Raw genomic sequence first — 15,357 nt, 5'->3', positions numbered from 1 at the left:
CAGACAGCATGTTCCAAGATTGGAGTGATCGCGGTCCCTCCATCTTGAGGGGGCGTATAAGAGATATATGTAAATACATTAAGTTAGGACCCTCTCTTGTAATTACTAGTACTTAGTATACCCTAATCTCTCTGCTGTACATGTATATATACGTTTCCTTCATCTAATAATAAAATCATCTTTCCCATAATCTACAGTATGTGCATTGTTGTCCATGAGTACATAAAACAGCAAACATATGCTCTAATTGTCTTAACTGAAACTTTCTAAAATTAGGCATCTGCTTTACCTCACCTTTAATATTCCCATAAACAAAACAAAACTAAGCCAAATGTTGCACTTCGATTCTAAATATTATCGTATATAAAGCTAGCAGATGATAAATTCAGAAACATTTAACAGTACCAAGCTTTCCATCTGAAGAGATGCAAGTTTGTTTTGTCGACTTCTTTGGAGAATTAAAGAAGTTTTCTTGACGGCACTATGAGCTGCAAGTTTGCATGTCGTCTACATTGCAATAATTTTTTCCAGAGTTCAAGCATTTCTCCAGCCTTTTTACAAGGTTTATTAAAGAAACAACACACACACTGGTATGACCAAGGTTACCATTTAGTTAAAACACAATGTTCACATTCTAATGAAAATACCAACATTACTCGAGTTTTAGAAACTAATAATCCCTCTCGGTCTTCTACGAATAGAAAGATGAGAGAAAGTACAGTACTTGGTATATTCAGCACCTTCCACAATCGTCAATCTCTACCAGGGTTCCAAGGTTAGGAAGCATACAATGTGCTCGCATATTCATACGAGCTTAATAGAAAAATTAGGCGTGGACGTTCGGGTATCCATCCGGGTTCGGTTCGGATCTAATCGGGTTTCGAGTTTTCGGGTTTAAAGATTTCAGCCCCGTTCGGATATTTCTAAATGTCGATTCGGGTTCGGTTCGAATCTTTGCGGGTTCAGTTTGGGTTCGGATAACCCATTTAAATTATTTTTAAAATTTTAATATTCATTATATGCTTAAAATTTCTCAAAATCTATAAATCAAATTAATATATTACATATAAATTTGTATAATATATGTGAAAATACCTAAAATTAACATATAAATTGGTTTAATTTAAATATTTGGATAGAACATCAATAGATATTTCAAGCATTTTGGTGTTTTGAATATTTTTTAGCTATTTGGACATTTACTTTGACTATTTATGTATATTTTCAAGTATTTTAGATAATTTTAAAGTATCTTATATATTTTGGATGTTTTTAATATATATTAAATATAAAAATAAGTAATATATTTAGGTATATAAATCTATTTCGGTTACATTTGGGTACTCTAGATACTTCGGTTCGGGTCGGGTTCGATTTTGCTTCTTTAAATACCAAAATTTTGAATCCGTTTGGATATTTAATCAATTTCGGTTTGGGTTTGGTATTACTTTTTTCGGATCGGGTTCGGTTCGATTTTTCGGATCCGGGTTTTCTGCCCAGCCCTCGGCAAAATCATATTATGACATTTTATCACGATAAAAGGACATAGCTAGCGTCTGAAAAGGTAAGTAAAAGACATGTGTTAAATTTTCCTACGTGCCTTTAAGATCATTTTAATTACTAGTACAACTTTTCACCAGGATTATTTACTTTTTCTATGCAAATTTTGGGAAATCAATAATGACACTGGATCCGAATAAATGCCTTTTTCCATTGTAAAATTAGTTACATATTTGACAAAAAGAAAAAATAAAATCAGATCTATGTTTGTATCTTACTACTACAAGACTTTGACTTCAAAGGTCTCCTCTTTGATGGAAAGCTTATCTCACTTAAGTGTCACTAACTCCAAGAATCCAGCCTGAAAAAAACCCAGAAATCTTGGCTTTAAGACACCATTAAATCCCAAGAATCAGGTTCTCTCTCAGGAAAAAAATAACCAAGAATCTGTGTGACGAAACAGAGATTCAAGAACTTGAATCCGAGAGCTAGGAGAAGGAAGCTCTTGAGACAACAATGGCGGGATTCACAATGAGCTTGAATCTGCTTCTACTAGTAGCTATGGTAGCTACCAACATCCTCTCTCTCTACCATCTCTCCTCCACCACCAGCTTCTTCGAATCCACCCTCAAATCCTCACCGTCCTCTGTCCCCACTGTCCCCGACCACCTCCTCCGTCAGCTCCACACTATCCGCTCCGCCATCAACCACCTCACAACCCACCACCAGCCGGACAAATCTACTTCAACTTCATCAACCATTTCCTCCTCCGCGCCGCCGAAAGATCTCCTCCTCTACTCTAAGCTCTCTCCCATAGCTTCCGCCTGCCACAACTACCCCGACCTCCTCCACGAGTACATGAACTACACTCCTTTCTTTACTTGCCCTTCCGACACCGATCTCGCCGAGAAACTCATCCTCCGCGGCTGCCACCCGCTCCCTCGCCGTCGCTGCTTCTCCCGTACGCCGCGAAACCCGACCGATTCCAAACCGGAGTCGAACGTTATCTGGTCTTACTACTCGTGCAAGACTTTCGATTGCTTGACGACGAAGTTCCCCGGTCTAGGTTTCGATCTCTCCCTCCACAAATCCAAATCTCAATTCTCTTCTTACAAGTCCGAGCTCGATCTCCCCATCTCTCAGCTCCTCCAGATCGCCAAAACCGCCAACTCCGTCCTCCGGCTCGGGATCGACGTCGGCGGTGGGACCGGATCTTTCGCCGCGGCGATGAAGGCTCGCAATGTAACCGTCCTGACCACGACGATGAACTTCAACGCGCCGTATAGCGAGGCGGTGGCGTTGAGAGGGCTCGTGCCGCTCCACGTGCCTCTACAGCAGAGGCTTCCGGTGTTTGACGGTGTGGTGGATTTGGTTAGGTGTGGACGGGCGGTGAACCGGTGGATTCCGGTTACGGTTATGGAGTTTTTCTTGTTTGATTTGGACCGGGTTCTTCGAGGTGGTGGTTATCTATGGTTGGACCGGTTTTTTAGCAAAAAGGTTGATCTTGAGAATGTGTATGCGCCGATGATCGGGAAGTTGGGTTATAAGAAGGTGAAGTGGGCGGTGGCGAACAAAGTTGATTCGAAACATGGTGAAGTTTTCTTGACAGCTCTGCTTCAAAAACCTGTTGCAAGATAATGATGATTAAGGTAAACTGTGCATCTTCTTGATCACATGGTTTAGCTTTGGAGAATTAACGTAGTCACAGATTCACAATCCAGAAACGTTGGTTTTGAGTTGTTGCTTTGAACAGTGCAATTTTCTAGCTCAGTCACGTTGTGTCTTTGTTTCTGGTTTCACGTCTGATCAAAAGTTGTGGTTTGTTTTGCAGGCACTTTCCTCGAGAGTTTCAGAACGTGCATGTTTGAAGAAAACAGCATACTGTTGTTGAAGGTTTGGAAGAACATGAGGTCTTTTTTTCCAGCTGGAAGCACACAAGCAACAATATTGTCTTGGATCAAGTAGGGGGGGCAAAGATTTGATGTATTGTTTGTTAGAGGGACTGATAAGTGGTGGTATACATAATTTTATGGCTTCTTCCGTTTGCTTCTGTCATGGCTTATATATATACATATGTTTTATTTTTTTGTGAAGGCAGATTGCAGTTGCAGATAAGAACCGTTAAGAAGTTTTAGGATTGAATTTAAGCTTCTGAAAGTTTTTTTTTTCTTTTTTTTGGCTAAAGCTTCTCAGAGTTTATGACGATTTTATTATTTTTCCATAATCCCTTACCAACCTGACATAGGCACAAGTATGTTATCCAAGCCCACAATACATGGTCTGAGAGCATGAGATTGACCACAAATTCGAACTTAATCTGAGCCTGACTTGCTTAACCTTTTCTAGTTTCTCTTGTGCACTTGGTTTTGCTTCATTTGTGAGAGTTCTTTTGTGCTAGCAATGCTCAACCAAGATAAGCTCCCACTCTTCATTTGCCTACTAATTTACTCTATACAAACAAATCCAGACAACCAAAAGAAGAATTAAGACAGTTTCTTTGTGGGTTCTGTTGCACTTTCCTTTCTAAAATGTGGAGTAAATTATCAAAAACGAATGTTTGGGGTCCAAATATAAAAAAAGGTATAAAATATGAGGACTTAAATGTAAAACAGAGTAATAAAATAGAAGTAAAATCGTATGAGAAAGGTGTTAACTTGTAATCGTTTCCCTCTGGATAAAGTCGCGTGTTTGTGTTTGCTGAGTTTTTTCCCCAAACGAAAGGAACTGAAAATCGTAAGAATCCAAGTCGAGAGAAGGAAGGAAGGAAGGATCAAATCTAAAAAATATGGTGAGTCGAATCGATTTTGTTCGGCTTTTTACGCGATCATAATACTAGGGTTAATTTTGATCGTGATCGTCATCTCATAGACATCGCACATGTGTTTGGTGTTTTTAGTTTTTAGTTTCGATGTGTCGGTGGCTTAATCAAATGGAATTACTAGGGTTTGGGTTTAAAGGTCTAAACTTTAACACGAAATGCTTTGGTTAATTTTTCGTTTCTGTCTCATTGTTTATACCTTAGGATAAAGGAGTTCATGGTGATGCTGATGCTGGTAACGTCGTAAGGCAACGCATCAGGGAGACTAAAGAAGAAGAAGATTCTACCTTGGATGAAGGCTTTGTAGACGAGAGCAAAAGACTTGAACCAGATCATCAGAATATGAAGCTCCAAATGGTTTGTTCTTTTCATCTTTTGAATCCTTGTCTTAAACCAAACTAAATCTATACTAGGGTTGAGCTCAAAGGTCTAAACTTTAAGCTCGAAATGGTTTGTTGAAGTTCTTTTCTCTGATTGCTGATCATAGGATGACAGTGTTCGAGATCATCATGGTGATTCTGATGCTGGTAATGTCGTAAGTCAAAGCATCAGGGAGACTATACAAGAACATTATACCTTACGTGAAGACGATAGCAAAAGACTTGAATCAGATTATCAAAATTTGAAGCTCGGAATGGTATGTTGTTTAAATTCTTTTATTTTTCCTTCTCTAGATCAAACGAAATCTATACTAGGTTGATTTAAAAGTTCTAACTTTCTCCGTCTCTGATTGTTGATCATAGGATGTCAATCTTGGTGATTCTAATGCTGGTAATGTTGCAAGTCAAACCATCAGGGAGGCTAGACAAGAAGATTCTACCTTACGTAAAGACGAGAGCAACAAACTTGAACCAGATCAGCAGAAGCGTGGTAAATACTTTTTCTATGACACACCACTTTCTGAAGAAACCGGTGTTTGGATACCAGTTTCAGTCCCACCAATGCTGGAGCCTGATCATGAGGAATGGTCAAGAGGGCTTAGCTTCAACGGTGGTTACTTCCCCGAGGGAGAGATGGGATGGAACCAGATCCTTGATGAAGACAAGGAGCTAACAATGTGGGATGTGATAGTCGATATGTTACTCGCAGCACGTGGTAAAGCAACCGCTCTTACTTCAGGCAACCTCGAGAGCGGCATTTCATTTTTCGCGGGACAACATCTTCTCGAACAAGCTTGGCAAGAGATGGCTCACACTCTCACCGAAGCCAACTTTGGCAACGCGAGAGAGATTCTCGAAACAGAACCACCAAAGTGGCTGCCAGATAGCGCTGCTTCCGCTTGTATGCTTTGTAGCGTGAGGTTTCACCCGATCATGTGTTCGCGTCATCACTGTCGGTACTGCGGAGGATTGTTCTGTAGAGACTGTTCTAGAGGAAGAAGCTTGCTTCCTGTGAAGTTCCGCGTTTCGGATCCCCAAAGAGTTTGTGATGTGTGTTTTGTGAGGTTGGAGACTGTGCAGCCTTATCTGATGGACCAAGTGAGTCCTGCTGCTCAGTTGCCGACTCATGACTTGACGGATCTTAGTACGTTGAGGTCTTGGGTGAATTTTCCGTGGGGACAGTCAATGGAGTATGAGATTTATAAAGCAACAAACACTATCCGGGGTTATATATCCAAGGTGAGATCTTTGGCTCCTTTTAGTTCACTTTATTAATGGCTCTAAAAGCATTTTTTATATTTGAAAATCTCTAATCAGGTTGGTTCTTCGAGGACCGAGAGGTCCATTCCAGATGCCATTCTAAGACAAGCAAAAGGTCTTGCAGTAATCACTGTTGCCAGAGTGGGAGTGATGGTTACATATAGAATCGGGACTGGACTTGTGGTTGCTCGTAGAGATGATGGCTCCTGGTCTCCACCTTCTGCTATCTCTTCCTTTGGTTTGGGATGGGGTGCTCAGGTAACGCAGCTCGTTTGGTGCTTACTAGATGTTGAAACGATGCTTGTCTATTTGCTAATAAGAACTCACCTGCAGGCAGGAGGAGAGTTCATAGACTTTATTATTGTCTTAAGAACTCGCGAGGCCATCCGAACGTTTGGGAGTAACACCCATTTTGTTGTTGGAGCTGGTTTAAGTGCTGCGGTTGGTGTGACTGGACGAGCTGTTGAAGCAGATATCCGAGCAGGTAGTGGTGGTTATGCCGCTTGCTATACCTATAGCTGCAGCAAAGGTACATGTTTTTGTCTTGAGCTGAAATAGATTTTAGCAGATTACTTTATTCTCTTGGTAGATGGGTTCTTAGACTTCTCTGCTTCCGTGTGCCACTAACCTTAACGCAATTATATGAATAGGTGCATTTGTTGGATGCTCGCTTGAAGGAAGCATCTTCACAACACGTACAAGTGAGAATTCACGGTTCTATGGGAGCCAGTCGCTAGCTGCGTCAGACATCCTCCTTGGCTCTTTGCCAAAGCCACCCGCTGCTGCTCCGCTCTACCGTGCGCTTGGTGATCTCTTTCAGAAGATGGGGAGGTGATTTTAAACACAGTTGAAGGGTTATTTGTAATTCTTAATTAATGGATGAAAAGGAAGTTGACCTGAAAAATTTCTTGATGGTTTGCAGTGAAACTACTCGGTCATCAACAACTTCATCGTTTTCTGAAGACTGAACTTGTTGAACTGTCTTTTATCTGTTTGGACGTATAACAGTGCCTTTTGTATAGATTCATGCAAATTCTTGAATGTAAATATGTTATGGAGATTTGGTTGGATAGTTTGTGGTTTGTAAATAAACAAACATACTTTATTGTAGATATGAAAGTATTAATTTGTTATGGAATAAACGGTGCTTGCTTCCACACTTATAGCTACACTACCTTATTTGTGGGTTTTGAAATTGTAAGAACATATAAACAGCTTTACAAGAACCATAAACGCTGACGAAACATCAAAATTAACTCTAGCTCACTTTTTATTCTCATCTTGCATAGATCTAAAGATTGTGTTTGACAGAGTTTGTATACCAAAACATCCCTCATTTGGCAACTTTCTTCTTCCTCAAAAGATCTTCCACTTGGAGCTCGTTGATCTTAGCAGCAAGAATGAAGTCATTCTCGGTCAGACCACCTGTTGCACGAATCAGACATCACTTGACACTTGCGACTCATAATGTCCACCAACAATACGATCAGAAATCAGAATGATATTTGGAAGATGTTTATCTTCATATGAACAACAGACTATGATTCTCACCTATGGCATGTGTCCATATATCGATCTTCACATTATTCCAGCCTACCAGATGCAAATCTGGGTGATGACCTGCAATAAAACGATCCTTGCTTCAGATACAATAATAGTAATAGATCTTTCCACACGCTCTCTCTTTTTGTTTCAAATTCTTTTTACAGAACGGTTACAAAGCATGTGTGCTGAATTGATGATGATATTACCTTCTGATTCAGCGATATCAGCTACACGTTTGAAGAAGTCTAGTCCTTTTGTAAAACTTTTCACCACCCACGACCGATGCAGCTTTAATGTACCATTGTCATTAGCCATATCCCATCCAGGAACCTGTTGTTAAAGGAATAATTCAGGAGGTTTAACATACTTAAGTATTCATTTGGCATAGTAAATATAATAATACCTTTTGAAGTAGTTCTTGAGCACTTTGTTCAGTCATGGCGCGCAGATCCTTAGCGTTGCATGGGACACACTTTTTGGCTGATAAATCTAAACAAGAGCAAAAAGAATACCATAATTAATAAAGTAAGATACATGAAGTATCTTGGTTACAAATCCTGAAGTATATAAGCACCAATTGTATCATTCAACCAATTAGGTAAAGAAGTGGTTTATAAGCGCAGTGACATGGAAAATCATAACAATACTCTTCAGACATTCATTGATCAGTGAAAATTTCATTTGAAATATCGAAATATAGAGCAGGGACTAATAGTACCTTGTAAGGAGCAAAATGGTGTAGCTACAGAAGCAGAGGAGCCACCAGTTGCACGCGACATAGCAGCACTCGTCCAATGAACAAAGCTGCAAGGAAAATTGCAAAAGAAAAAAAAAAAGCTTTCACCTTTACATCCAACTAGAGAAGCTTAGCCTCCCTACTGAACTCCATTAAACGGATAATAACAGCAAATACACCAAGAAACTCTAATTATTAACAAAAATAAATCAGGGAACACGATTTCATTTCTCTCGACTCAGACATATCAAACCCAGTTTATCAAAATCCGTTCTTTGCAAACCATTACCTCCTGTGACGTCCGTCGTACTGATTGCGGAACGATGACGCAGCTAGAACCTAAAAACATGAGAGAGAGGCAATGGAAGATATGTATTTATAGATACACATGCACATACACATACACGAAGCTAGAGAGAGATTAGTTTGGTTTTTACCTGTTTTCTAGAGATCGAGAAAAGCCTAGGCAGCAAGAGCCGACTCATCGGTCTGTCGCAGGCAGCTGTTGCGGAACTGGCTTCTTTCTTGGGTCATTTGTTTTTATTTTTCTCTCAAGGCCCGTAGAGGTGTGGGGCCAAATGACAATTATCATAAGTGTACAGTTAAATTTGTTATAACCCGTATTTATGGGCCTAATATGTAAAGAAATTAGAATTTGTGTGGTAGATTACGGATATAAAACAAGCAAACTGTCTTATCTATATAAATAAAGTTGGATTGCATCTCTTCTCATGCATCCACGTCATCAGTTTGATATAGACATTTTTTGACACCTGGCACTAATTAAACCATCCCGCGTCTAAATTAAATTTCATGTTATTCCGGTTTACTGATGCACATCTCCAGAACTGTGTTTCTATTACAGAATTGCGATTGTCCCTTTGGAAACCATTATGCAAAACCCATCATAGTATTAGGTTGCTTCTTCCTCTCCACGCATGCGAGCTTCTTCGAGTAGCTGACGAAATTCTCAGAAGCTAAATCGTCAATCCAATCTCCGTTACGTCTCAACCTTCCATTACTACGTGCTTAACTCCAAATTTTTCGTGATTATCCCTCTTCGCACACCACAGCAAACGGCTGAAGCTTCGAGTCTAAATATCTCAGCCTTCAACGATGGACAACACAACTCAAACATGATCCAGAAGAATACTTTGTTCTAACACCCGATTCCGACGATGGCGACTTCATACACTCTCCTTGCCGATTTAAAAGCCGGTTGCTGCTCTAACACTGCGGAGATTCGTTCATATTTGTTATTATCATTAATTTTAAGTTAGTACTCTCATTGTTGTATTTTTTGGAATGTAACATTGTAATTGAGTTGTTTGTGTGTGTCTAAAGTTTGTAGATTGTGGTTTAGTGGATCAATATGGATTTGCAAGGAACAAAATCTGGGTAATCGATGACAATATACCTCCTCCATACTCAAACGAGTTCTTAAAACAATCATTAGTTTATCTTTCTCTCAAACAATCAGAGTAGGACTTAAATCAATGGCCTGACATGTATAGGTAAACCATCATCATGCCTTTTATGCTCTTTATCTTTATATATTCTGAATTATGTGTGTGTTTCTTTTTTTTTGTTTCGGGTTTCACTTGCTATAAATGGCGACTCAACATTGATTTCTTTAGAAACGTCAAAGGCAAGCTCTCAGATTGAAGGGTTTAGAAACATTTGACTACTCAATAATTTTATTTTCTCTTAAGGTCCATAGAGGTGTGGGGCCAAATGGCTATTATCATAAGTGTAGAGTTAAATTTGTAATAACCCGTACTTATGGGCCTAATAAGTGCGAAATTTGTGTGGTAGATTACAGATATGAAACAACCAAAGTGTCTTATTCTAATATAAACTCTAGGCCCTCGACTAAACAAGCAATTCCAAGTCTTAAAATTACTAGTCACCACTGCCTAACCTGACATAAAAAATGGCAGTTGCAACATATCATACTGCATCATCTTCATTGATCATCAAGCTCGAGCGGAGTAGTGATTACAATGTTTTAATAATGTATCTTTCTTCTAACAATAGTGAAAGAAATTAGAACAAAATATTCTATTTATTGAAGTGTTTAAGCTAAACTTAGAATAGAAATACAAAGTTAAACTCTCAAAAAAAAACAACATGTTGTCAATAGCTTTAGGCTGCAACTGGATGTATATTTTTTAGAATAAAATTGTGTGGAATGAGTCATTCACAAAAATTCCATTAAAATGTTACCATTTGAGTTGAATAAAAAATGTTTATCTCACTAATTCCAAATGAAATATGTGGAAAGAGATGGAACGTAGTTAAAAAGTATTTAGGAACAAAAAATCTCATGAATAGATGGAATTGAAGGAATGAAAGATAAATTAAGAGTTTTATATCAATTTAAAATTTTTATTTAGTTTAAATTCAATTTATTTCCATTCCACTACGCAGGTATTGCAAAGATTTTCGACTTTTTGAATCTCCGAATAGATTTGGGGCGAGGTGGTAAATTTAAAAATCTTAAGTGCACGGGGTGAATTCGTAATACAATAAAACAGATGGGACGAATATATTAAAAAACGATGGAGCGCGTCTTAAAAACGCAACGTTTGGGCTTAATGCATTTTCCTTTGGAGCTTTATTACTCTGTTGTGTTGGTTTTTGAGGTGTTTGTTTTGTGAGCTGCGGTGCGGAGTATCGATTTGGCATCCAGAGAAAAGCAAAGACTGCTTCTATGGTGAGATTTCTTCTCGAAGTCATTAGTTTGTGTTCTCGATTGAAAAGTAGGTTCCTTTGAATGAGATGAGATTTCAATCTCTATCTCGCACCCAGTATTCTTTCATGTGTAACAAACAGATGCAAAGAATCAGTTTTTAGTTCAGATAGCCTTTTCTTTACTTTCGAAAATATGTGATTATTAGTTAGGATTTGAATCAGTAATGAGTTATATGGGTGGATCTGTCTGAAGTCAATCTAGTAAAGAACAAATGAGTTATGTTCGGTGTTGAATGAAAAAGAATGCAACTTTGTGAGCAATCATGGCACTGTATCATGTTAAAAGTTTGCTTCTGTTCTGTTACTTCCTTGTGTGTGTACTGTGTAGGCTGATCCAGAACTAGAAGCTATTAGACAGAGGAGGATGCAAGAGCTGATGGCTCAACATGGCACTGTAAATCCTTTTAATAACAGCCTTCACGTATATACCTCGTTTTGTTCAAAAGAAAAAAGAATTGCAACTTTATGGTGGCTTATTGTACTGATGACCAACAATTTTAAATAGCAGGGGAAGCAAGGCAGTCAGCAGAATCCAGATCAAGAGAGAGCACAAGAAGATGCCAAAAGGTGTGTGTGTATCCTTGATGTCATTTTAGCTGAATATAAATTTGGATTTTGGAGCTAACTCTAGTCTTTGATTGGAACATATATATGTTTAGGGAAGCTGATGAACGTAGACAAATGATGCTTAGTCAAATATTGTCTTCCCAAGCCCGAGAGAGAAGTAAGTCCCCATCTAAAATGCTCTTGAGTTCATCTACTTTCTCATTTGCTTGTATTTTTTCCCTATAGTTGCACGAATTGCACTGGTGAAACCTGAGAAAGCTAGAGGCGTAGAGGATGTTATTTTGAGGGCTGCTCAAATGGGACAGATTGTTGAGAAGGTAATATATATAATCCACTCTCCGTTGGTTGTACTCAGTTTATGTTGACACTATACATCTAAAGAGTTATTGAACTACTTTGATTTTCTTTTACAGGTTTCTGAGGAACGGCTTATAACGCTGCTGGAACAAATAAACAGCCAAACTAGCAAACAAACAAAAGTCACGGTACTCTATCACACACAAGATATTAAAGCAAAAAGCTTTGTTCTTAGTTTATTTAAGTGTTGTTTATCTTTTACAGATCCAGAGGCGTCGTGGGGTGTTCGACGATTAGGAATGATGAAAGGAGATGTTTATGATGTGCTTTGTACATCTCTTTGGAGATCTCCCTGTTAAGTTGTTGAGTTCAGTTGTGAAATATGTTTATTTTGAGTGAAGAATCTTAATGATCTTCCAGATGCTTGGGTTTGAGATAAAAGAGTAATCTGAAACTGAAACTTCGCATTTTATACATTTTGCCATTTCTTCTCTTTTCAACTTCCTCTTCTCAAGTCATTTGCTTCTTTTTCTGACTAATTTTACTTTCTTGAATTATTCTTGATAATTAATCCAACTATCAATGATTCAAAAGAGAAAAAGACTAGGATAGCACCAAACCAAGTTTTTGTTCCCTAAGTAGCACTCAAGGCTCAAAGTCACAAAAATAGGTTTCATTAAAGAGGTAAATATACACTTATACCCCTTGGGTTAATTAATCCAAACCTTAGGGTTTAGAGTTAAGGGGGTGGGGTTTTGGAATTAGGGTTTAAAATTTTATAAAAAATAAATACTAAAATAAAAATAAAAAATTTTAAAAACAGTTTCAAAAAGTATTTTTAAATTATAAAAAGAAAATAAAAAAAAATTTCGAAAAAAAAATTTCAAAAAAAAATTATAAAAATTTCGAATCTGAAAAATATAATCTGAAACTATAAAAAAAATTTCTTTTTTTTCATTTTTCATTTTTTTTATTTTTATTTTATTTATTTTTATTTATTTTTGTTTGTTTATTTAATTTTAAACCAAGGGTATTAGGGATATTTTACCCTTTAATGAATGTCATTTTTGTGACTTTCTTCTTCTAGTGTTATTTTTGTGACATAAACTTCAAAAGGTGCTATTATTGACAATTGCCCGATTCAAATAAATATTTTCAATTATCTCGGCGGGTGAAGGTGACTAAAGCCAACTCAGTCACCGAGACTGTAACGCGATCATTTTTCAAGTAAGTGACGCCATAGTTCAACTTTTATCATTATTTTTAGGATCATAGTATTGTTTATGAAAGCAATCATTTGTCAAATAAATGACGCCATAGTTCAACTTTCTAACAAACGTTTCCTAGCTATATTTATTTATAACGTTTCCAGAAATACTATGTAATTTTACCAAAAAATACAATGCTATTAGTTAGGTTTGGCACTCAAAGTTGTTAGTTATTACCTGAAAGAATCAAAGAGAAAGGAGGCATTGTGTTTTTCTCTTCTTAAGAAAGTTTCTTTTTGAAATAATTTTATTTTTCTTGTATCGAAGTTAGCTTGTCAAATTCAGATTACTCAACGTCTCAAACTCACACGTTTGATTGTTCTGGTTAAACGTTATAACATAAGTCTCAAATGTAATAATTACTATCAAATCGTTTTGAGTTTATTAAGAATGATCACAATCACATATACTTTAATTCACCTTGTATGTTCTTGTTCTTCATTTGCTTAAGTACAATTTTTTTTTTGAACAATTGCTTAAGTAATAACTATGATTCGATAAACCATCTTTTGCGTAGATCCACTATGCCAATAAATTGTGACTCGGTTTTTAATGATAAACTAAATCTTCACACGTGCGTCCGCACAGATGTTTGCTTAAATTTGTAAGAACATTATAAATTCATAACTAATTGATAATTGTTGGATTTTAAAAATTATGGTCCCGTTATATATTATTGTTTGGCTATTATTGTATTTGTAATACAAATAAAAGAATACTAATACATTCATATATTATTATTTTTTATTGTTTATTTGATATTATAAATTAAATATTATAGTTATTTCTAGTATTGTATATCTAATTCTATTTCGGTGGTCCATAAAAAAAAATAGAAAGAAGGTTTACTCAATCTATTAGTTCCTTTGTATATTATTTTTTTTATATATATTGAAAACAATTTTATAATGGTTATTGGAAAATACATTAGTAAAAATCAATTTTTGAATACATGTATATTTTTGAATCAATTTTTGTTTTAAATTTTGTTTAATGATTAATTTAGGCAAAATATGCTTTTAGTTAATTAGATTGGACCAAATGCACAAAAAAATAATTAGATTGAGTCATTTTTGTATATTTTAAATCTGGTCCAAACAAATAATTTATAAAAAATATAATGGACCTCAATTTTTTTTAATACCATAAGCATTTTTTTTAATATACTGCTATCTATATTTTCAAACAACAATATATATTTTTTTAATTATGTTATTCTTGTTTCCAAACATTCTCAAACGTATTTCTACTTTAATAAGATATAAGATATAATATTGCAAAAATATGTTGTTATTCATTTGTTCATGTCACTATTAAATATCATATATGTGTCATCATATAATTAATCGTGTTTTTTACCTACCATCATATAAATAATCATATAATTAATAGTATTTTATATGTACCATCATATAAATAATCATATAGATTATATTTTTAAAACTTAATATGAAATATAAAAATCATAACTTACGTTGGTGTTTGAAATTGCTTTGTATTGTATTTTTAAATATATTTTAACCATTTTTATAATGGTTATAAAAAAATATTTAGTAAAATTAATTTTTGAATATATGTATATTTTGAAACAATTTTTATATAAATCAATTTTAAATTAATATTTTTATTTGAATTATTTATATAAAATTTAAATTTTGTTTTATGATTATTTTAGACAAATATGTTTTTAGGTAACTAAATTGGCCAGCCATTTTTTCGTATATTTTAAAGCTTGTCCATATATATAGTTTTCATAATATAATAAATTTCCATTTTTTCTTATAGCATAAGCTCTTTTTTTTCTTTAATATATTGTTATTCATGAATCTAAACAACACTATTTTTTTAATTGTTATCTATGTTTTCAAACAATATTATTTTTTTTTCTTAATATAAAAGCCGTACAATAATCCGTTTACTAGAATGATGATTTTCTTCGTTATAGTAATGGAAATGTCACTAGTGGAGTGGATACTGAACTTGAAATATCGAATTCAATTGAGCCTAGACGTTGAGTTTTGACTTTTACATTTTCCAGTCATTGTTTTTTTTAGAATTATTATGCTTTTCTCTTTTGACATTTGACTTTTAGATCATTGTTATTATAATTGATGCTTAATAAATTAATACTAGATAAATTAATAAACATGATAACTGAATAAATTTCCACGGTTCCAAATTGGACTAATTTAAAATATGACACAGATCAATAAAATAATAAGTTAACATTTA

General features: G+C 35.7%; 4 protein-coding genes across 8 annotated transcripts; 3 read left to right on the top strand and 1 right to left on the bottom strand.

Moving 5' to 3' along the window:
• Positions 1-1,771: 1,771 nt before the first annotated feature.
• Positions 1,772-3,650, top strand: LOC103840459. The gene is made up of 2 exons (XM_009116967.3): positions 1,772-3,149; positions 3,332-3,650. Exon 1 carries the CDS (start codon positions 2,017-2,019, stop codon positions 3,136-3,138), a length of 1,122 nt encoding a protein of 373 aa, XP_009115215.1. The 5' UTR covers positions 1,772-2,016; the 3' UTR covers positions 3,139-3,149; positions 3,332-3,650.
• Positions 3,651-3,917: 267 nt separating this feature from the next.
• On the top strand, positions 3,918-7,098 carry LOC103840457. Of its 2 annotated transcripts, none has more exons than XM_033281367.1 (8): positions 3,918-4,288; positions 4,523-4,538; positions 4,822-4,955; positions 5,062-5,937; positions 6,016-6,216; positions 6,292-6,487; positions 6,609-6,789; positions 6,881-7,098. In XM_033281367.1, the coding sequence occupies exons 1-8, from the start codon at positions 4,286-4,288 to the stop codon at positions 6,924-6,926; spliced, it is 1,653 nt and encodes a 550-aa protein (XP_033137258.1). In that variant the 5' UTR covers positions 3,918-4,285; the 3' UTR covers positions 6,927-7,098. The 2 variants fall into 2 exon arrangements, with proteins under 2 accessions (XP_033137258.1, XP_009115213.1); XM_009116965.3 differs by having other exon boundaries at positions 4,523-4,675; positions 4,806-4,955.
• LOC103840458 (pterin-4-alpha-carbinolamine dehydratase 2, mitochondrial) lies at positions 7,071-8,881 on the bottom strand. Its single transcript, XM_009116966.3, has 7 exons — positions 8,677-8,881; positions 8,529-8,578; positions 8,222-8,307; positions 7,907-7,992; positions 7,710-7,833; positions 7,510-7,578; positions 7,071-7,383 (listed from the first exon to the last, which is right to left on the bottom strand). Exons 1-7 carry the CDS (start codon positions 8,722-8,724, stop codon positions 7,292-7,294), a joined length of 555 nt encoding a protein of 184 aa, XP_009115214.1. The 5' UTR covers positions 8,725-8,881; the 3' UTR covers positions 7,071-7,291.
• A 1,912-nt stretch (positions 8,882-10,793) lies between these two features.
• On the top strand, positions 10,794-12,349 carry LOC103840456 (DNA-binding protein DDB_G0278111). Of its 4 annotated transcripts, none has more exons than XM_018654818.2 (7): positions 10,794-10,955; positions 11,322-11,414; positions 11,502-11,560; positions 11,653-11,717; positions 11,786-11,877; positions 11,974-12,045; positions 12,122-12,349. In XM_018654818.2, the coding sequence occupies exons 1-7, from the start codon at positions 10,953-10,955 to the stop codon at positions 12,152-12,154; spliced, it is 417 nt and encodes a 138-aa protein (XP_018510334.1). In that variant the 5' UTR covers positions 10,794-10,952; the 3' UTR covers positions 12,155-12,349. The 4 variants fall into 4 exon arrangements, with proteins under 4 accessions (XP_018510334.1, XP_018510333.1, XP_009115212.1 ...); XM_018654817.2 differs by having other exon boundaries at positions 11,499-11,560; XM_009116964.3 differs by having other exon boundaries at positions 10,795-10,955; positions 11,322-11,387.
• Positions 12,350-15,357: the final 3,008 nt, after the last annotated feature.

Source organism: Brassica rapa, chromosome A09, assembly GCF_000309985.2.
Source record: "Brassica rapa cultivar Chiifu-401-42 chromosome A09, CAAS_Brap_v3.01, whole genome shotgun sequence".
Taxonomy (NCBI): Eukaryota; Viridiplantae; Streptophyta; class Magnoliopsida; order Brassicales; family Brassicaceae; genus Brassica; species Brassica rapa.
This window is presented reverse-complemented; position numbering and strand designations above follow the sequence as displayed.

Bases quoted from the DNA above. Each gene is read 5' to 3' on its own strand.
- LOC103840456 (XM_018654817.2), top strand. The intron at 11,878-11,973 runs GTAATATATATA...TTTCTTTTACAG, and splicing joins TGGGACAGATTGTTGAGAAG to GTTTCTGAGGAACGGCTTAT. The intron at 12,046-12,121 runs GTACTCTATCAC...TATCTTTTACAG, and splicing joins GCAAACAAACAAAAGTCACG to ATCCAGAGGCGTCGTGGGGT.
- LOC103840458 (XM_009116966.3), bottom strand. From the start codon at position 8,724: ATGAGTCGGCTCTTGCTGCCTAGGCTTTTCTCGATCTCTAGAAAACAG. The intron at 8,579-8,676 runs GTAAAAACCAAA...TCATGTTTTTAG, and splicing joins TCTCGATCTCTAGAAAACAG to GTTCTAGCTGCGTCATCGTT. The intron at 8,308-8,528 runs GTAATGGTTTGC...TTTTCCTTGCAG, and splicing joins TACGACGGACGTCACAGGAG to CTTTGTTCATTGGACGAGTG.
- LOC103840457 (XM_009116965.3), top strand. The intron at 4,956-5,061 runs GTATGTTGTTTA...TGTTGATCATAG, and splicing joins AAAATTTGAAGCTCGGAATG to GATGTCAATCTTGGTGATTC. The intron at 6,488-6,608 runs GTACATGTTTTT...TTATATGAATAG, and splicing joins TACCTATAGCTGCAGCAAAG to GTGCATTTGTTGGATGCTCG.
- LOC103840459 (XM_009116967.3), top strand. From the start codon at position 2,017: ATGGCGGGATTCACAATGAGCTTGAATCTGCTTCTACTAGTAGCTATG.